Below are 21,139 nucleotides of genomic sequence, written 5' to 3'. Positions count from 1 at the left end.
TAAAAAGTGATCCATATCCTGGCCAGAAGAACAGAATACTTGTTGGTTGGACGTACTTTGAATTTTTATGGGTTTTTGTTTTCCTGTCTCTTGGCTTTACTTTCTGAAATTAGCTATTAGTCTAATCAGTTTTTTGCAAGATTTTTTTCATCCAAAAGGAAGAATAACACATTTTGTTTTGGGCAGTGTTTTATAGTTTGGGAAACATTCTCTAGCTTTGTCGGATCTCAGATTTATACAACCGTCCATGAAATTGGGTACATATTATTCCACTCTAGAGGTGATCAAAGAGGCCCAGAGAGGTTGAGTGCTTTGCCCAAGTTACAAGCTACTCCGTGGCAGAAAGTTCTAGAACCTTTGTCCTCTTAGTCTCCTTGTCACGTCCCTTCTAGGACACCTGTCTTTCTTGGCTCTGCCAACTCCATACCAGCACAGCTTTCCCTCCTGCAGGCAGGTGGCGTAAGGCTCCTTTGGAGCTGACCACACCCCGCCAGGAGAAAACAGCCTCTCCCAGGGCTTAGCAGAAGATGCTTCATGAAGCATTCTTGAGGCCTCAGTTCAGGAACCTGCCCCACCCATTAAGTCTGGTTTAAGCTACATCCATTCGTGCAGCCATTTCTTCTCTGGCTCTCCATCCTGGGTGGACAGTGTGGGCTAACAAGCATCCTGCCACCTGGCTGGACCTCCTGCTCTAGTCGTGGCCACACTACAGGCTGTTGGTGACTCTGAGCAACTAGCTGGACACCCCTTTCAGGCTCTACTTTATCCGTCCATCTTCTACCATGTCAGCTGCTCCTCCCACTGATGTTCCAGCCTGGACACATTCCAGCAGTCAGTGCCTCCACCTGGTGAGGCTGTCCAGCCTCCCGCGATAGGAAGGACTTAGCCGAAACAACACGCGAACAGGTCCAGAAATGTAGGAACACCTTCGAACCAACAAAGACAGGACCTGTTCCTAATCTCCCCCACATCACTTACTTATCATTTTATTAATCTGTGCTTTATAGGTCAATGAAACGATGGCATCGCTTATATACCCTGACGAAGTGTGATGAATCTTTTGGTAACCAGAAGCAGCATATTTTGATGGATTTTTAGCGACTCTTTATCATTGACACCTAAACGGCATTATGCATGCCTGTGTCACAGCAGGAGGCAAAGTGTATATCCAAAGACACATGCAGGTCAAGAATCCAGCATGGGAGCTGTTGTATTGATTTTTGCTTCCACTTAACATATTTTAACTGAAGGTATAAAAGATGCCTGGTATCTGGAAGCAAAGGAGCTCTTCTCCAAGTGTTATAAAAGAGAATTTATTTCCTTTTTGCTTTTATAGAATCCGTAAAAGAGGAGGAGGAGAAGAGCTGCCAAGAGGAAGGTTCTGCTCAGAGAATTTAAGATGACTAAATCTAGCCGGGCAACACTCGAAGCACACCGCACTCCACGCGTGGCTGTGCCACAGAGCGTGGAGTGTGGTGTGCTTCGAGTGGTGGGTGGGCTGTTCTTTAACAGCAGATGGGTGCCAGTGAGGAGCACCACTTTCTGTGTCATCCTTGGGTCGAAGTCCCATGTGAGAAACTAAAAAGCACTGATGACAAAAGACAGAAAAGTCCCTAGAATTTGTCATGTTGAGGTCTTGTTATGTAGCAAACATGTCTGTCTGGTTGGGGACTTTGCTTTTTGAAGGTCACTTGAAGAATTACAACTCGGGACTTTAATAAATTCTTGCACCAACAGCTACCCACACTTTTTTTCCAAAGGGTCTGCCATCGTTTCATAGTATCAAGACCGTATCATGAAATCATATTTATTGGATCATTCTAAATATGCTTTGAACCTCAAAGTGATCTAACTAAATGTGGGTGATAAAAGGAAAAAGTAAGGTGGGGTGTGACTGCATTTCTTTTCATAGAGATCTGAAATCTTCCTACAGTCGTTGAGCCAATCAGTGATGAGCTGGGACCCCCCCAGGCCCCTCAGATGAAGCCCTGGTGTTAGCATTTGCAGATTTCCATGGTGTAAATACTTCCGCCTTGGCTAATTTTAAGCCACCAACGTGATGTCACTGATGTAGAATTGGGCAGAGATGCGCATGGAGCCAGAAGCAGCCCGTTCCAACTGCAGCTACACTCAGCCAAACGTTTCCTAAAAATAATCTGCATATAGAAGAGCTCTCCCTTCTTACCCCTCGCCCCGGGTCATTCAGTGGCGATTCTGCAATACTTCTTGAGCGCCCACCGCATCCGGAGCATCAGTGCGGCCTGACCATCAGTGGCCATGGCTGTCTCGTCAGACTGCCACAGTGCCCTCCTCCAGCAGAACCTTTCCCAAGAGGTACTTGTCGGAGGCCTGGGGACAGAGCATGAGAAATGCTTGTGCGGTTTCTTTTTCATGTCAGCTTACAAATTTTAAAGTTGTATGTGTGGCAGAATTTAGACTAAGGTTTGCTTTCATGTAATGTACCGCTTGGTAGCAAGGCTGTGGAGAGGATGTCCGTAGCCACCCCTGGAGGCTCCCTAGGGGCCTGTCTCTCCCAAACACAGTGCAGAATTTGCAGGGCCTGTTGCAAAATAAAAATGCAGAACCCCTTGTGCAAATATTAAGAATTTCACGACGGTGACAGTAGATCATTAAACCCAGCATGAAGCCCTTCTACACGCAGAGCCAGTGTGACTGCACGGGACAGATGTCTGTGAAGACTCTGCCCCACTGTGGAGTGCCAGACTGGCGTAAGTCACTCCTCGGGCTGCCAGCCTCGTACTCTTAGGGGCCTTGTTCATTGAGAACTGTCCACTCCACGAGCAGGGCCAGTTAGTGCGAGCCCTTCTTTCTGTAATATAAGGGGACGTCTGGTTAGCAAAAATGATAATATTGAAGGATTACATTTAAAACCAATTTAAATGTTTCCTGGTGTCCCTCCATGCTGCAAGACTCCTGTGTGTTCTGCCACCTGCACCCATTTGAGACCCAGAGAGAGTGGGGGAGGGGTGCGTGCCAGGCGGGGCCAGGGGCATGAGCAAGCCCGTGGAGGTGGCAGGTGCTCCACATCTGCTTGGAAGCTGGCGGGGTGATGGAGTGAAGAGCTTCCCATATATTTTTGCCCTAGGCCATTTCAGAATCTGTGGAAAGCAGTGTATTTGTGCTGTCAGTATTTGTACTGTCAATAGCCACGTGTGGCTATTGAGGACTTGAAATGTGAATTGAGATGTGCTGTCAGTATAATGAATACACTGGATTTCAAAAGGCTTAGTATGAAAAAATAGATATAAAATGTCTCAATAATTTGTGTATTGATTACATGTTGAAATGACAATATTTTGTATATGCTGGGTTGAACAGAATAATAGCTTATAAAAGTTAATCTTACTTGTTACTTTTTAGTGTGGCCGCTAGAAAATTTTAAATTATTTATGTGGCTCCCTTTACAGTTCAGTTATACATGCTGCTGTGGACTAGGAAAATGCACAAGGGTAACCACACCCCTCATACTTCGCACATGCACACACTCGGTTCTGCTTGCAGCCTGGAGGGGTTCAGAGACTCGGAGAACCCCCTTACAGTTCCTAGGTTAACCCTGGAGTAGAAGATGAAGCTGGGAGGGTAGGTAAGGAAGTAAGTGTTCAGAGCTCCACTGGGGACCTGGAAAGTGATCGCTTTCCAGCAGTGGGACGTCACGTGCAGGGTGCGTTTGGGGAAGATATGTTAGGGGAAGAGGTAGAACAGGCCAAGAATGAATATAGGACAAGAAATCAGTAAAGTGGTTAAGAGACTGTTGCCATCCTCTTAAATCGAGTTCAGATAAACCGCTCTGAATTAATAAATGCTTTCTCGGGAGGCTGAGGAAGAACACAGGAATCTGTCCTCTTCCTTTTGCCAAGCCAAACAATTAAGGTGAACAATTAAGTTGTGGCCTAGATGCACTTTCTGCCTCTGCTAGATGAGGCCACAATCCTCATCTGGATCCAAGCTTGGCCCTGGATAAGTATTTTTTCTCTTGATCAGGCATTTTTCTGCTCCCTGGAAACACATTTCCCCAGGAGTCACATTCCAGGAGGTGGGATTTGACAGGTATCAGCCACAAAAGCCTCTTGGACAAAAGAAGTCTGTAAACGTTATCTGAATACCAGCTTTTTTGTGAAAATAATCAGGATGTTGAGAACATTTTTTTTTAAACCTCTTTCCGGAATGTAACTGTTTTGTGTAAAAGAAAACACCTCTTGCTCCTCATTTGGTTTCAAAGTTCTGCCTGCGAATTAAAAGTACAGACATAACGCAGGAGGCATGAAAGCATTTGCAGGCACACGCAGTCTGGGAAAAGCTGATCGGGGAGTGTCTGTAGCCAGGCCAGGCCCTTGGCCGCATTTAGATGGTGCTGGGATAGGTGCTGCTAAAGAACCACAGCAGTCTGTTCCTCTCGAGAGCAGACGTACGTTTACAGGACTGACAGTTTCCTTTTTGTTATAGATTGAAATCCAGATATCCCTAGGACCAAAGGTGGTTCTGATTTCTTTTCACCACACAAAAGCAGGAATACTTGCCGATGTTTTCATTGCAAACGTTATTCCAAGAACAACCAGCTGGCCTTGTTTACAGGGCTGGCTTAGGATAGCCAGCCTCTGAAGCTCTTTTGCCTTAACCTGAAGCCCATCGGATTTCTGGTGTAACAGGCTTTCCTTTTTAAAATTACAACTAATGCATATTGTTTTCACAGGGCGAACCTTTCCAACACATCCGTACTTCTCGGCCCAGCTAGGAGCAGGGCAGCTGTCACTTTACAACATTTTGAAGGCCTATTCGCTTCTAGACCAGGAAGTGGGCTATTGCCAAGGTCTCAGCTTTGTAGCTGGCATTTTGCTGCTTCACATGGGTGAGGAGGAGGCGTTTCACATGCTCAAGTTTCTGATGTTTGACAGGGGACTGCGGAAACAGTATCGGCCGGACATGATTATTTTACAGGTAGAGTGTTCCTTGTGTCTTTAAGAAAGCCAAATGCCTAAAGTATTTATGATTCCTTTCCAGGTCTAGCTAGGGAACTCTCACCATCAGACAACATTGTAATAACGGTCATTGCTGGGAACTTACTCCGTGATAGGTTTCATAGGCATTTATCTTCTCAATAACCCTGCAGAAGAGACATTATTATAAATGGCTCAGTTTATAGATGGGAAAACTAAGGCTCAGAGAGGTTATATAATTTAACCAGGTCGCACAGCTAGCAAGTGGCAGAGTTGAGATTTAAACCCAGGCCTGTCTGACTCCTGGGTTCCCTTTTAGCCTTCATCAAACCATCCTCAGATGATCTGATTCCTACCTGTATGTGCTCCTTCCTGTGCCAGAGATCCCACTCACTTCCACCTCTCAGCCCTTGCCATCCAGAGTTCAGCTCAAATATCACAGCCCAGGAGAAGCTTTTCCTGAGCACTTCGATGCTGTGTCCCCCACTTCCACCCCAGGCACACCGTATCACCTTATCTTGTCTCATTTGTTTTACATCACACACTCACTGCCTAAAATTACTTATTTCCTTATTCACTTACCTGTTTATTTTCTGACTTTTCTTAGCATATATCACGAGATGGGAGGGGTCTTACCCATCTTGGAGCTGCGTCCCTTGTTCCTAGAACAGCACTGCCTGGGATGAAGTAGGCAGCTAGTCAGTGTTTGTCGAATGAACAGGAGGCAGGTCATACCAAAAGAAAACCAAACCCAGCTGTGTGTTCCACGTGCCGATTCTGCCATCTTTCAAAGTGGGGAAAACTCAAGGTCCTGCTTTGGATATTTCTGAATGATGGAGCACGTCTTTATGTGTTCATTTACCAGTGAGATACTGTGATTTCAGTTCTCAGAAAGTATTCTTGGAAAGGGCACTTTAGAGCCAAGGACTTTCAGAGCACCAAATTGTGGTTAAAAATCCTTTTACCTCCACCTGTAAATATGAACCACGTGGACCTAAATCTCATAAAAGGAAGCCATTCCATTTGCCAAAAGTTTTTGCCCCTCATAATACTTTCCACACATACTGTTAGGTTCTTCCTACATTCTTCCCATTAGCTTTAATATAGGTGCACGTGCCATCTACCAGAGCAGAATTTTTGAGTTTTGTATAATTTAGTATTGTGACACACGACCCTTTGTGCTGGTGGCCTTGGTGATTAGATTCTTTTCAGTGCAAAAAAGCCATCGCTGGTGCTTAGGACGACTGTGTTGTCTGGCCCTGGCCACAGGCTTCCCCAGTGTGGGCAGTAGATACCCAACTTGGAGCATCTCAGTCAGGATCTGACCCTCTTGGTTATCATTCTCTGGGCTTGGGCCATGGGACGGCTGGAATCTGGGCTGAGCTCTAGGACTTATCGTAGGGCTTCCTGCCAAGACTACATCACACTCTGAAAAGGGAACTTTTTGCAGATTGAAGTTCAGCTTTTGTTGGAAAAGTTATTTTCTCCATCTTGAGATAAACACTTGTATTCTTTTTTTTTTTCTTTTTAACTTGCCCAGGATCCGTATACTTCATTTTAATAAACCTAAAGAAATCACATTTGTCCTGCCTCTTGAGTAATCTGGGGGGTCTGCTAACTGAATGGGCACAATAAAATCCTTCTATAGAATCATCATGTGCCCTGACTTCACTCTTAGCACGGAGGCTGGCTCTTTATTTCTAATTCCCCTGAGTTTGAGTTTTGCTAGGAATGTGTATTTGTGAGAGAATTTATGAAGTGTTTCCTTAAGACAGATGTTTAGATTCTCTTAGCCGGGGACACAAGGGAACAGTAAAAAGAAGGAAAGTGGTAGAAGGCCCAGCATTATTACCATTCTGGTCCCCACCTAGCCGGGGCCTCGAGTGCAGTAGGCACCAGGAAGCTCTTATTGGATAAATGAGTAGCTGAGATCAACGGAAATCATGAGCCAAACAGAGTGTTTAAAGTTCTAATAACTGTTCTCTTACATCCCGTGAGTGGGATAAGTAACCGAATACACGTAGCAGATATCTGATGCCTGTGTGCGTGTATATATCCTTGCAGATCCAGATGTACCAGCTCTCAAGGCTTCTTCACGATTACCACAGAGACCTCTACAATCACCTGGAGGAGCACGAGATCGGCCCCAGCCTCTATGCCGCCCCCTGGTTTCTCACCGTGTTTGCCTCACAGTTCCCACTGGGCTTTGTGGCCAGAGTCTTTGGTAAATGTGTGCACATCTGTTTGCTAGAACCAGCATTCTTGTGTTAGATGAGAACCGTTTATTGTCACTCCGTGGTGCCTCTCCTTATTTTTATACCTGTAACTTCGGCAGGAACGGTACCGTTTGACACCCTAAGTTTAGTTAGTGTTGGGTTGTGAATTTCAAAAGCCGCTTAACTTCTGGTAATCGTTGGGTTTCCCTCGATGCCTTCATCTCGTGGGATTTAACCTGATTCCCTCGTCAGCAGGCTCTCCCTAGAGCAGACATCTTGAAGACTTGGCTGAAGAGTCCTGGCATGAATTCCAGGCAGTATTTCCCATGAATTGTCTTTCTCATCCTCCGTGGTCTGTGGTGTGTTCAATGATAGCTCCTTAAAACTTTTTCACCTTTGAGTTCTGGGCTACTCTTCTTTCCAGATTCTCTTTGCACCTCCTCCTCCCATTCCTCCTCATTCCCTACCTTGGCCCTTCATTTTCTCTGCCAACTCACTCTCGAAGACACCTCTGTGTCGATGACTCCCGTCCCATCCTCACAGACCCCTGCCTCATCTTCCCAGATGTCACAGCCACATTGACTCCTGTGCCCCACTGTAAGTAGGTGGTTCACGTTTCAAGCTATCTCTCAATTTCTTGATTTACTTTTCGAGAAGATTGTCTCCGTCAAAGTAAAATAGTTGTTCATGTGCAAAGTGTCAAAACTGTCTTGTCCATTATACCTCAATAAAAATTCTTTTTAATTAAAAAATGTGAAAATAACCTTGACATGACAGGAAGAGGTGCATCTTCTTGGATACCAGGAGCCGAGTGAAACACTGAGCACAGTCAATTCTTGTATTTTTTCCTACTTCAGAATGAAATCATAATTTTGACAATTCAGCTTCTTTTTATTTTATTTTGTTACCGTGGAGGAAGAGGTTATTAAAAAATTGATAGTCATGACATATCAAGGCGTTTTAAAGTGTCATTTACATTCAGTCATTTGATAGCTTAAAAACCTGTAATCTTACCATACTTTTTTTTTTTTTTGTATCTGTTTTTAGAATTATCATCCTAATGGGAATGTTCACAGATACTGAGAGAGTACTATTTTAGGCAGCTTTGGGTAGACAGCTTGCATGTCCAAATTCCAGAAATCATAAAAATACTGTTAAACGTAAGTGGGCATTGACTTGTCTTCCCTCTCCTCGTAGCAGAGTACTAAGTGGTATTATTATTTGCTTCTTTTCGCAAGAACTTTTAAAGAATTTCCTATTTGGCTTTACTAAAAGATTCTATGTTCTTAAAAATTTTCACTACCCCTCCCTTTTGTAAAACTCTCTCTCCAAATGGATTATTTTCTGTCCCTAAAAAAATAAACATTGAAGAAAATAGATACTAAAACCTCTCTTTCTGATTAAACAAATTGTTAGCGAGATTTCATGAAGGTTTTATAGTGTAGTTAAACATAACTAAAAGCCTCAAAATTGTCCTTTTAGTTTACTAACAAGAGTCTCAGAAACTATAAGATCTCTAGCTGTAGGCTTCAGTTTTTCTTGCCAAAAATTTCTGTGGATTTTACTTTTCTTATGCTGGAAATTCAAAGAAAGTCGTTAGTCTACCTTAACTTACTTTTTTTTATTTCCTCCTGGTTTTTACTGTAGTTTTTCAAACAGGGTGAGGGAGAAGAGTGGAGATTGAAAAGGGAAGGAGTGTTGTTAACGGTGTGAAAACAGCTCAGCATTTAATTACACTGAGAAGAAAATTCTACAAAGGGGGCTGGGCAGGAAGGGCTAAGGGGGTCAACACCAATTGTCACTGTGCTGGCACAGGCACCAGAGCTGCTACCCGCAGATTGTTCTGGGGCTCAGATAGTTCTGGGGCTCCAGGCAGTAAAGCTCCAAGAGAAAAAAATCCTAGGCTGCATAAGTTGGTAAGAGGCACTAACAGCAAACCAACAAACTCTGCTTTGGAAATGAATATTCAGAACTCTCTGAAGATCACCCTAATGACTTCATAAATAAAAACTGAAACCAGTAAAAGTGGATGTTTTTTTATCTATACTATGTAGTCAGTGGTGGGTCTTGGAGTTTCTTATACGTTGTGCGTAAAGATGCCAGTGTCTTTGTTATTCCTAGACCCAACAGACCCCTGCTGTATTGAGTGGGTTTGTGTCCAGCTGGCTAAGGGTTCAGGGATCCTCGCATTATAGGCAAGAAGTGGAAACTCAAGGTAGCGCTGTGTTGTGGTGTCATTTTGCAAAAACTGCTGTTTTTTTGCACAGTCCATCCTATCAGTACTTAAAAACAAACTTTTATTAGTAGATTCCATAGAAAAGACATTTTTAAAAAAACCATTCCCATACTTAGCATTGGTGACTTGAACTGTGTGTGTTTAGCTCCAAGCTGGTGGATAGCTTCGTTTTAAATCCCAAAGCCTGCCATTCATACGCTATAGTCTTTTTTTGGCCCGAAGCCCATTTTGTTATAAGCCTTTAGGCCTGGATAAACTCTTAAAAACAAATGAATCTTTGTTAACTACTCACTATTTTATATGTAAGTAAGGAATTCTCAGCTTGCAGTCAGCATAGCTAGTATATTAATTAATAGGTTCCTTCACATCAAGTATATGCGACTTGAAGGGAAGCTGCCCATGATGTATGTACCTTTACCTTCACCTGGTAATCATCACACTTTTCTGAATGTCAGCCCTGTCTGGGTCTCATGTGTTAAATAGCCTCCTCTTGTATTTTTCCAGTTTGGATGTAGAGGGGTTTGGGAAGAGTTGCTGGCTCTGTCCTCCTTCTAATCATGTCTGCCTCGGGGAAAAAATGTGAGAAATAGGACCTGGCTTGCTCCTCATGGAAGAGGAGGCTGAGGTATTAGGCTTCTGAAGTTTTTCTATAGGATGTGCAACCGAATAGATGAAAGAGGAGGAGGAATATAAAAACTAAGGGTTAGGCAAAAAACACAGAAGCCACTCGTAACATAGGGAAGGATTCAGAGAGGCTTGAGGACTGAAATAGACTGAACAGGATTGTTCGTTGGGCTGGGAAAAATGGCTTTTTGAGTAACGTGGTAGAGTGGTTGGTGATTAAGTGAGTTTTTGCACAGTCTGTGCTGTTTTTCTACTGCAAGGCTGTCATCATCCTTCCTTTCCCTCCTACCTGTTCCTGGTAGGAATGTGGGGGTGTCACAACTGGAGGACTCCGTCCTCCTGGAGAAAGTTAAGGAGAGGAATTGCCCTTGACAAGGACAAAGGTGGCCGGAGAGGAAATGCAGTATGAGTTTGCTTACTGGCCAATGTGCTTGGCGTTTATCATTTCCCCCACAGGAAAATTACACTGTTATATCATGGGGAGTTTCAAATAGAGTTCCCATACCTGTTAACACAATAACAGGGCTGCTGAAGTGTCTTCAAAGGAAAGTAGTTATTTGCGTTGTTCTCAGCAAATAATTTGCAAAGTGGTGGAGTCAGCTGAATTAAGGTTCCCTTTACCTCCTGCCTGATAAAACTCTTTGTCTGTTTCTAGGTGACTTGAGAAAGGGAGAGGAGAAAGGAAGTCAGCCACAGTGTTGTGAGCTGGGATGGCTCAAAGCTTTCTTGTGTAGTGATTTTCAAATGTGAGAATTTAATTCTCTTTTTTTTTTTTAAAGACAATTCCAGAATGTAAATGTATAAAGATTGGAATATGGGCAAAACTGAAAATAATTGGGTTGGGGCAGTGGGGTTTATAGGGAAGATTTTTTTTTTTACTGCTATCTAAATATTATTTAATTTTCTAAATTTCCAGAGGGAGACAAATGCATTCATTGTTTAAAGAATATAGATGTTGCCCCCCAAGTGTAGTCAGATTTATTTCAGAGCCCCTTCCTCCAGGCAAAACTGTGAGGGGTCTTTCCTTCAACCCTTCAGCCCTTCAGCCCCATTCTTCACCGTGCTCCCAGATGAACTTAGTTCAGGGCCCCCCCATTGTAACAGAAACTTCTCGGGCTGAGCTCTCCCATGCTCACTAGTACAGATGACCAGCTGGCTTGTCTTCGGAAGGATGGGCACCTGGAGTGGGCCTCCGCAAGCGCTGGTGATTGAGCGTCTCGCAGCTGCAGCGGGCACTTGTGAGTGTGCTGGAGGCGTCAGCGTGGACTCGGCAGTGGCTCTTGGAAGGTGGCTTTCCTTTACGTAAAGCTAACTAGCTCTTGCAAGGATTAGACCCATAACATGAATCTTGTTAACATCATCTCCTTACCAGTGCACTGACCTACTGAGAAAAACGGGAAGAGAGCCTTCGGTGAGCTCTGCTGCAGTCTGGGTAGAGTTGGAACGGTGTGGCCTGGCAGAAGGGGATCGGGCCCCGTCCTTCACCTGCAGCCCCAGCTCTTCCCTTGCCATTCTCTTTCCTGGCTCCCACACCTGATGTGGTTCTTTCACACTTGCGCATCAATACCTTCTTCTCCTTCTGCTCAGAGTGTTATTCCCTGACTTCTTACCTAGGAAGTTTCTGTTGGTTTTTCAAGACTGGGTTTGGCCACCAACTTTGCTTGGACTTTTTTCTTCTCTTTTGTTCTCATAACACCCTGGGCATAACTCTACCAAACCAATGGTTGTTAGTATCTCCACACTTTGTTCTTTGTTCATGGCTGACTCCCCAGTGCCCAGTACAGTGCCTGACATGTATTTGATGTCCAGTGAATGCTTGTTAACTTAAGTTAGAGAAACTTTTCAGCAGATAAGAATACTCTTAAGGTGTTGGCAATAGCATTAGAAAATAATATTTCTTTTTTATTACGTTAAATAGTCTGTTAAAACCAATGAAATAAACATAGATTTATATTTGTTTAGTTTTTAACATACCAATAGAGTTAAAAAAAAAACAAAAAAACACCTCTGCAAACTTCCTTTTGTTTTCTTCAGACTGTCCAGAAAAGTCTGAGTTTAGACTCGTAGGAAGCACTGTACTAAGTAGATTTGTTCTAAAAACCAAAATCCTAAAGGAATTAAACTTAGAAAACCCATCGTTGACCTTAAGAGACCACAGATATGGATTGCACATTTGATTATGCTCAAAAAAGTTCCCCAATGATTATTTAATTGCCTTCGATGTGGTACTGTATCTAATTTCAAGATACTTGTCCCTCAGAGACCAAAGAAATTGAGCTGTGTGTAGTAAGTCATTGGTCTGATAATGCAGTCCAGTCCCCAGGACCCCCGCCCAAAACATCTTGATATTTATCCTGATAGCTACCATCAGTCTATCCAGCTATAAATGTTCATATACTGAAAGGAAGTCTTAATGTCTAAATCACAGAATCTTCAAATTTGCTTTGTTTCATTTTTGGAAACGACTTTTCTGTTTAAAAATACATCTTAGTTATAGTGCTATTTTAGGTCTTTTTATTTTCTGTAGTGGTGAATTACGTGGGTAGACTGTGTATTTTATGAAGCAGACGTTTCACAGGAATATTCTTTTATTTCACTGCCTTGATAAACACAATACTCCCCCTAAGAAGCTGAACTTCCAGAGTCATGATCAGTTCTCTCATTTATCTCCCCAGCCTCTACAGCCAAACCAAAGAGGGAGGCAGCTATCCGACCTTTCTGGTTCTGTGGGGCCGTCCCGCAACACAAGCGGTTGTGTGTTGGCCCTGAGTTCTGAGAGACAGGCTGATCCCAGCAGCTTCATTGCTTAAGGCTGCTCCCAGCCGGCCTTCTTGAAGGCCACAGAGCATCACCAGGGCTCACCCGGCCACTTGGCACCTAGGACTATCCCGTTCACTGTCCACAAACCACTCTGTCTTAGACATCTTTGTCATTTGCACAAAAACATCCAGCTTTTGCTTTCCTGTTTCTTAATGGCTTTCACATGTCGTCACACTAAACCGCCAAGAGAGGCATAATGCTGGGGATTCTTCCTCTCACCTGCTTTTGCCTTGACTTGATGAAATTGACAACTTTTTGTCTCTTCCATTATCCTTCAGTGAGAGAGAGAGAAGTATTGACAGTTGCCTCTAATTAGATTTAGGTTCTCTCATCTTCTCATCTTTAAAATTATATCATATATTTTTATTCCAATTGTTAGGTAACTTGCCTGAATTTAGTTACCCAACAATTAGTTAAGGACTGGGCTTTAATGCTAGGGCAGTTTGTCTCCTTCTGGAGCGGCTTCAGCTCTGTGGGGATGGGGAAGTCAGGGCCTGGGCTGGTTGCTCACCCATCGCCTCACTGTGTACAGTCAATATTGGGATTGATAATAGAAAATATATATAACATGAGCTAGAAAATAACTCTGGCAAAGTTTTTTAATTCCTCTGAGGAAGATGTTTTTTATTTCATTATTAAGCTATTTTTAAATATTTAATAATGTACTTTTGCAATTGAGTAGACATTTTATAGTTTTTTAGAGATTTTTTAATTCAACTCCTTATTTCAAAATAGAGGAAACAGGCATTTTTTTTTAAACTTTATCTTAAGCTATATATCTGATGCTGTATACCAAAAAACTTTGTTTTACTCGTAAAAACATATGTTTTAGTAACTCCTTTAAAATCCAGAGCATTCCTGGAAAAAAAAAATAGACTAATAAAAAGTAATCTTTTTCTCAATTTAACTTTTGAAGCAGTTTTGAATTTAATGTATTTTTGGAGCAAAAAAAGATTTATATGAATCTTTGGCAAAAGCTGAGCAGTATGTTTATCTATATTTCTTTTATTATTTGCAGTATTGTCTTGACAACCCTATCTGAAATACCAGGCTTTAAAAAAAATAAATAAAGTTTGCAGTTTGGGGTCATGTTTCCCTCTGTCCTGCCCCATGACATGGGGAAAAGGAAATGGAATAGCATTTCATCAGAAGCTGGTCTGGTTTAACTTTCTGCATTTCTGTGTTTTCCCAGATATGATCTTTCTTCAGGGATCAGAGGTCATATTTAAAGTGGCTTTAAGTCTCTTGGGAAGCCATAAGCCCTTGATTCTGCAGCATGAAAACCTAGAAACCATAGTTGACTTTATAAAAAACACACTACCCAACCTGGGCCTGGTGCAAATGGAAAAGACCATCAATCAGGTATGATTCAACCTAAACCTTTCAAAAGCTGAAGCAATCTGAGATATGTGAACGCTTGATTTTTTTTTTTTTTGAACAGGACCTATTTTCTACCACTTTGTATTTTGGACAGCATCTCTTGTGCTGGCATGTAGGAGGCACGTCACAACTATGTATATGTTTAATGATTAAAGGCGTGTCAGAGTGTGCACATGTGAGTGTAATAGTGAGATGCCACATTGAAACATGGTGGCAATATTCAGGTCTGATAACCAGCACAGATTACCGGTAGTTTCTTATGATTAAGAGGCTTTACCCGCCTAGTCATGTGTTCTTCCAAAATACATGCATTTTTTCAATGTGGACTTTTGTAAAATAAGTGCTTTGACTTTCCTGCTGTATGGTATTTGGAATTTTTTAAGGATAACTCTGATAGCAGAGTCGTGATAGAGCATATATTTTCTATAAGCTTGTTCCATGGGTGTGTGTGTGCGCGCGTGTGTTAATAGACTTTATTTTCACATCCGCAATTTCAGAACCTCTGGTTTCTGGGTACAGTAGAACCATTACTCTCTGAAACGTTAGGGGTTAGGGGTGAATCGAGCCAGTAATTACACCTGGACCAGTTGTCACAAGGTCTGGGTTAGGAGTGGGAGCAGATTTTGACCCTGTATAAGGAGGTATCTTCCAATAACGATTGCTGACTATGAAGGACTAAGCTGCTTAGCAGAGGGTGAGGTCACCCCTGAAAGTGTCCAGAGGCCAGATGGTTAAGAATGTTCTGGAAGAGATTTCTGCCTCGGGCACTGCAGAGTCAGTAGTAGGGCCTCTCATAAGCCTAGAACTTACCTTACCTGCTCCAGATATCATGAAAACAAGAGCAATTTGGTGAAAACAAATAGTGAAATAAAGCTATTTTTAAAATCCTTGTTCTGAGGATTTCTGTTCGTCCAAGAGGAATCCAGCGATTCTAGTGGATCACACTCAGACACAGCATTTGTAATTTCCTTTGCTGTCCTCCTTAGACGTTGGGCACAGGAAAAGAAGTAAGGTGGCCTGGAGCAGGGGAGGGTGTTGTGCCGGGTGTCACTTTGGATCTTTGCACGTTTCACATGCCTGTGTGAGAGAGCAGCTCGCCACTCTGCACATTCATCTTCGGTTCATTGACGGGCTTTGCCTTTCTCTGTGTTTTACTGCCCTGGCACGTTTTCTTGATGCGAATAACTGGCTGGTCGAGGCCCCACTTTTGCCAGGTTCTCTGTGAATCCATAAATACATATGATCTCATTAAATCATGACCGCACTCCTGAGAGGAGAGATGGTTTTAACCCATGAGGAACTTAGGGCTCAAAGTGGTTAAATAACTGGCCCAAGGTCACCCAGCTGCAAAGTGGAAAGGGAGGGTCTCAGACTCAGGTCCTCTGGCCTCACAGTGCTTTCGTAGCTACTCACACCCCCAGGTCTCTGGGTGTCATTTAATTACAGGATTTTTCTCTATTTTACCTGTATATTAATACTGAATTCTCCACCCTTTTGATTCCTTAAATTCTGGCATTTTGTACAGAATTCAGAGCTTCCATTGTATATACTTATATTTTTATGGCTACCAGGGCAAACACAGAGACTTGGTTCCCTAAAACCAAGTCTGTGTCCAGTGAGTGCCTTGACCTTGCACAGCTGACATTCACATTATGTCCTGGATATTGAGCTCTAGAAAAAAAAATCCCATTTTCTCATTTTTGTCCCCCTTTCTGTATATGGATACTCGTGAGAGTATCGGGTACTCTAAATGTTGGAAGAATGGCCATGGGCACATGGAGAGAGAATAGTTTTGTGTGTGTGTACCTGATTTGTTTCAGGAAGCTGTTTTGAACTTGGCATCCTTTATTCCACTGACTCCTTAACAACTCTGGGACGTATATTATAATCCCTGTTTTCATAGATGGGGAAACTGGGCATGGAGAGAGTAACATGCCCCACACCCTGTGTAATGTGGCAGAGCCAGGAATGTAACGTGTCTCTCTGACACCAAAGCCCATCCTTTGCAGAAAATAAGCGTGTAATCCAGTAATTACAAGTGCGGTCAGAGCTACAGAGGTGCTTGTGTGAGGGCTTATGGGAGCTGGGCTGAGGGAGTGAGTGCTGAGGGTTGAGAGCTGAGGGAGTACAGTTCAGCTGGGCCTAAAGGGATGCGCCAAGACGTGTCGGCACACACTTTCTGTACAGGGCCAGACAGTATTTTAGGCTTTATGGGCCATGAGGTCTCTGCTGCCCTTAGTTAGAAAACAGCCATAGACAGTATGTATAGGAATGAAGTGACTGTGTTGCTATAAAACTTTGCTTACAAAAACATGCAGTAGGACAGATTCAGTCCACAGGCTGTAGTTTGCTGATTCCTGATCACAGCAATGCAAAGCCATGGGAGTGAGAAAAGACAAATTCTAGATGCCTGACGTGTTCAGCTTGTGTGTTTGCTGGGGTGGGGGGTGGGGGGGGCTTGGGGGGACGGTTAGGGACTGAGGACTAGCAGTGTAGGGAACACAAAAGTCTACATTTTGGGTCCCAGGTTTTTATTCTGCCAAAAGTCTTGACAGGAAAACAGTTACAATGCCAGGTGGCTCTCTGCCCTCTTTCTCTCCCATATTTTCCATCTGGAACTTGACATCTGAGTGCTCTTGTCAGACTTTCTGTCCCTCTCACTGCCCTCTCCCCTCCAAGGGGTGCTCTAGTCTAAAATCCTACTCAGAAATGAGGCCTGGGGTACAATACGATTCTTCTGCAGTCAGAGAACCCCCAGGCTCAAGTCTCGGAGGTCCACAGGGTAGAAGCTGAGCAGACTGGCCTGTGGGTGGGTGGGTGGGTGGGTGGTCCTCTGTGAGATCTGTTTCATTAAATGCCCTGTCTATAGATAGTCACAGTTGAGCAACTGGGACACAGTCTGCATCCAGGATGGGAGAGACAGTAGCTGAGAACAGGGCTCTGGAACTCTGGCTCAGTGTGGATAGGCCGAGAGCTGAGAGTCCATGGCAGAGGGAAGAGGGTCTCTGAAGGCCATGTGGGGTTCCTCAGTGTGACTTGACCGTCCGTTGAATATAAACCATAAAAATCCTCTGACTCAAGAAGGAGGGAAACCCTGGGAATAAACAAACTCGGAGGAGGTCAGGTTCGTATTCTCGTCATGGTGAGTGCCGCCTGCTTACGCAGCCTCAGTTCCGTGTAAGGAAGGAAAACAGTGGGGCTCTGGGACACAGGGCAAATACCTATTTTCAGCATCCCTTAGGCTCCTTTCAAAGTATGGCCTGAGCCAGCACTGTCACTGTATCACGTAGGAACCCATTAGAAATGCAGAATCTGGGGCCACACCCCAGGCCTGCTGAATCAGAATCTGCATTTTAACAAGATCTCCTGGGCATTCACACACAGGAGAACATTAGAAAAGCTCTGCTATGGGCAACTTCATTGTAAACACACTGGACAGCTCTCTGCTCTAATTGAGCTTGTGTGATGGAAACCAGCATCTTAACAAGGTCCCTTTGTCCAAAAGGCGCTCCTCAGAGCCTGCAGCAAGCTGCCTCTGCCCCTGAGAGGAGCCCTCACCGCTTGGGCAGTTTGCGCTGTTGAAAAGGAGTCCTTTCTATAAAGGCCAGTCAGTGCCCACCAAGAGGATGGGGTGTGGCTGGAGGGGCATTTTATTTTACCACTGGCTTGTTTAGGATTGCTCACATGTGGTGATAATAAAAAGCAGACCAACTTTTAGTTGGGTTTAGTATTGTTTTTAAATTTACTATGCACACCATACCCCCTTCCTGCCGATACCTGGTCAGACCACTCCACTCTCCAGCCCTTTGGTGTGCCACTAAGACCAACAAGTGGAGGGCAGGGTCTGGGGGTTGGGAAGGTGGAAAGTATGTGGCCCAGTTCTGCAGACATCAGGATTAATGGCTTATTATACACAGTGTCCACAGACTGCAAAGAGAAACGTTGAGTCTCCAATACCACATGAGCCAAGAACATAAACAGACAACTCACTAAAGAGAACACCATTTAGTAAACAAATATCTGGGAAAATACTTAGTTTCATGCGCAATTTAAATTTAAATAACATACAGTGCTTTACCTACTAGATCAACCAAAGGAAACTTTTTAATGCCAATACACAGTGCCAAAGGTATACTGTATCTGGCACATTCATGTGTTTCTAATGGCATCGTACGTTGATTATTCCCATTCGGGAAGCAGTTTTGGAAATATGTATCACAAGCCAGCAAAATATTCATACCTTTTGACTCAGTAATCCCATTTCTTGGACTGTATCCTTAGGAAATAATCCAAAATATGGGAAAAGCCATATGTACAAGGATATTTAGAGTTGTCATTTATAACAAAAACTTGCAAGTAACTGGATATACAACATGTGATGAATAGATTAACATGGTTCTATGTTGAGTTGTTAGAATACCATGAAGCCATTTATAATTACGGTTATAAAGAATATATAACAACTTGAAAAAGCCTTCTTTGAGAACTGGGGCTCTCCTGTCACGACCAACCACACACTGCCACGATAGGGGATAAATTCTGGAGCATACTGCAAAACTGAGGGCTCTGAGTATTTGGACTGCCAGGAGATAATGATGCAATTAAGCAGAGATGATTATGACCCAAGATGGTTCCTAGGGCTTAATGGAGGCCCGAAAAGGTTTATAGCTTTGGGCACAGTTGAGAGCCATTAACCTTGGCAGATCATCAATCTGTGTAAAAGGCCAGAGGTTTTGCTCCCAGGTTAGGAGCTGTTTTAAAAATGAATCGTGGTGGAAGAGAAAAAGTAACTGTGTATATGACATTTATTCTGCACCATGTTTATAATTACACACTTTATGCCACAGCAATCTCGGTTTTAATGTTGGTGGTTTTTACTCTTTTTGAGCTATTCAAATATTCCATGATGTGGTGTCCTTTGTAATTTTTGCTGAAGCACGAGGTTGAATGTGAGGGTTTCACAAGTGTGTGGAAGCAGGTCTCTTAGCTAAGTGAGCACCTGGTCAACTTGCCAGGCGTGTGCTGGGAACTTCCATGATTGTGTTGTGTAATTCCCACTGTGATGCTGGGAAGTAGGTGGTATCACCCCCATGTGGGAGGCCACAAACTGATCCTGGGAAAAATACATATTTTCTCCCAAGTATGTATTTGATGGTGTACTTGGGCTGACCTTGGAGGTCAAGTAACTTAGTCGAGGTCTTTCAGGAAGGCACCGGTGGAGCCCCGATTTGAGTCTGACTCAAAGTCTCTGAGTCATTTTCCTCCACTGAAAATAGAGCTGATAATCTCTGCTGACCTCAGGTCACTGAGGGAGGACAGAGAATCAGGTGAATACGGTGACCTGTTCACACACACCACAAATACAATGCATTATTTGTTTTTTTGTGATAGAATGACTTTTGTGCCTAATTAGTATTATCCATTGAATTAAATCGAAACCCAGGAAGCTGAGAAATTAATCTTAAGGAAGAGAAAATAAGATTGTTGGGAATGGTGAGCAAGTAAACATGGCTTTTGAAAATTGATTTCAAGGAAGATAGGACTCACTGGTGTTTGAATGCTAATAGGGTGTCATCAGAGGAAATGAGTTTTCATTGATTGTAACTCTGTTGGCCTTTCTTAAGGAAATACAATGAATAGTCATTTGTGCTCTTGTAAAATCTAACTTCATGCTCTAAATGTGTGTTCTGATCGTGTTGGCTTTTTTGATATGGTAACTGAATTCTCAGATTCCCCCAGATCCAAGGCGGGGCTTAACTCCTGTGCTGAGAGGCACAGCCCTGCGGGGTGATCCCACGCAGACAGTGGGAGAGAAAGGAGATGCCTGGGGCCGCAGCCTCTGCCCTCCGCCCTCCCCTTCAGCCCTGCTTCCATCAAGCCCACTCACCAAGAGAAAGTCCGGACTCCAACAACTCACTCACTTGTGCACTTGGGGTTGTTTTTCACACGGGTGGTTTTTTCATCACTGTTACTATTATGGGAAGGGAGGCAGCTCAGGCATTGTTTCGTATTCACTCATCTGTGTGGGTGACATTTGGATTTTGGCTCATTTCTGCATGTCTTGTGTGCAAAGAAGGGTTTTTAGTAAACAGTTCCATTACTTAGCTGTTCTTGTAACTCTGAAAACCCAACTGAACTATAATTAAACTTTGACTCGGTGACTGGGCAAGTAGGGCTATGATTCTTTTGTTTTGTTTTGTTTCCTCCCTTTGACCCATAGCTGATATAGCTAACCTAATAGAATTTTCAGAGAAAAAGGAAATGCATACTGAAATAAGAACTAAAAATAAATTTTTGTAAGCCTCTTTAAAATAAGATTTTGGCTTCTGGAAAATGAGTATCAGAGACCCACACTTAACTGTTATGTTAGGTTTATTTCTAAATGCTTTCTCTAGCCTTTCTTCCCAAGTAAAATTATTACCTTCTCAGAGCAGAGTGTTTTCCTTATTTATCACTAATAGTACAGGCATAGAGTGTTTGGTGGATGCTGCTCATTGACATGGTCGTGTGTGTGTGTCTCTGTGTCTGTGTGTGTCTGTGTGTGTGAGATTTTTCTCATTTCCAGTGCCTCGTGACTTTTCTGTATTTAACAGGTGTTTGAGATGGACATCTCTAAACAGTTACAAGCTTATGAAGTTGAGTACCACGTCCTTCAAGAAGAACTTATCGATTCCTCTCCTCTCAGTGACAACCAAAGAATGGACAAATTAGAGAAAACCAACAGCAGCTTACGCAAACAGAACCTTGACCTTCTCGAACAACTGCAGGTAGAGCTTATTTACGAAGCACCTTCTGAATCCCGAGTGTGTGGTCGTTCATTAACTCACCAAAGGCAGCAGCAGGCTGAGTTTTCCCATGACCGCAGGACCTTTCTGTCCCCTGTCTGTTTATAGTTGCGATCAAAGGTA

The 21,139-nt window shown here is 43.3% G+C and overlaps 1 protein-coding gene across 8 annotated transcripts in view; it reads left to right on the top strand.

Annotated features, from left to right (window-relative positions):
* The window catches only part of TBC1D1 (TBC1 domain family member 1), a 200,328-nt gene that overhangs the window by 173,476 nt on the left and 5,713 nt on the right, over positions 1-21,139 (top strand). For all 8 annotated transcript variants that reach the window (XM_039848785.1, XM_039848791.1, XM_039848789.1 and 5 more), the window contains 4 exons: positions 4,712-4,956; positions 7,020-7,179; positions 14,044-14,213; positions 20,825-20,998. In XM_039848785.1, the coding sequence (XP_039704719.1) occupies positions 4,712-4,956; positions 7,020-7,179; positions 14,044-14,213; positions 20,825-20,998 (749 nt within the window). The remainder of the gene's footprint in view (positions 1-4,711; positions 4,957-7,019; positions 7,180-14,043; positions 14,214-20,824; positions 20,999-21,139) is intronic.

The sequence above is a fragment of the Pteropus medius genome, unplaced genomic scaffold (assembly GCF_902729225.1).
Source record: "Pteropus medius unplaced genomic scaffold, Ma_sr-lr_union100, whole genome shotgun sequence".
Lineage (NCBI taxonomy): Eukaryota > Metazoa > Chordata > Mammalia > Chiroptera > Pteropodidae > Pteropus > Pteropus medius.
The sequence above is the reverse complement of the archived record's forward strand: the minus strand, read 5'-3'. Positions and strand labels throughout refer to the sequence as shown.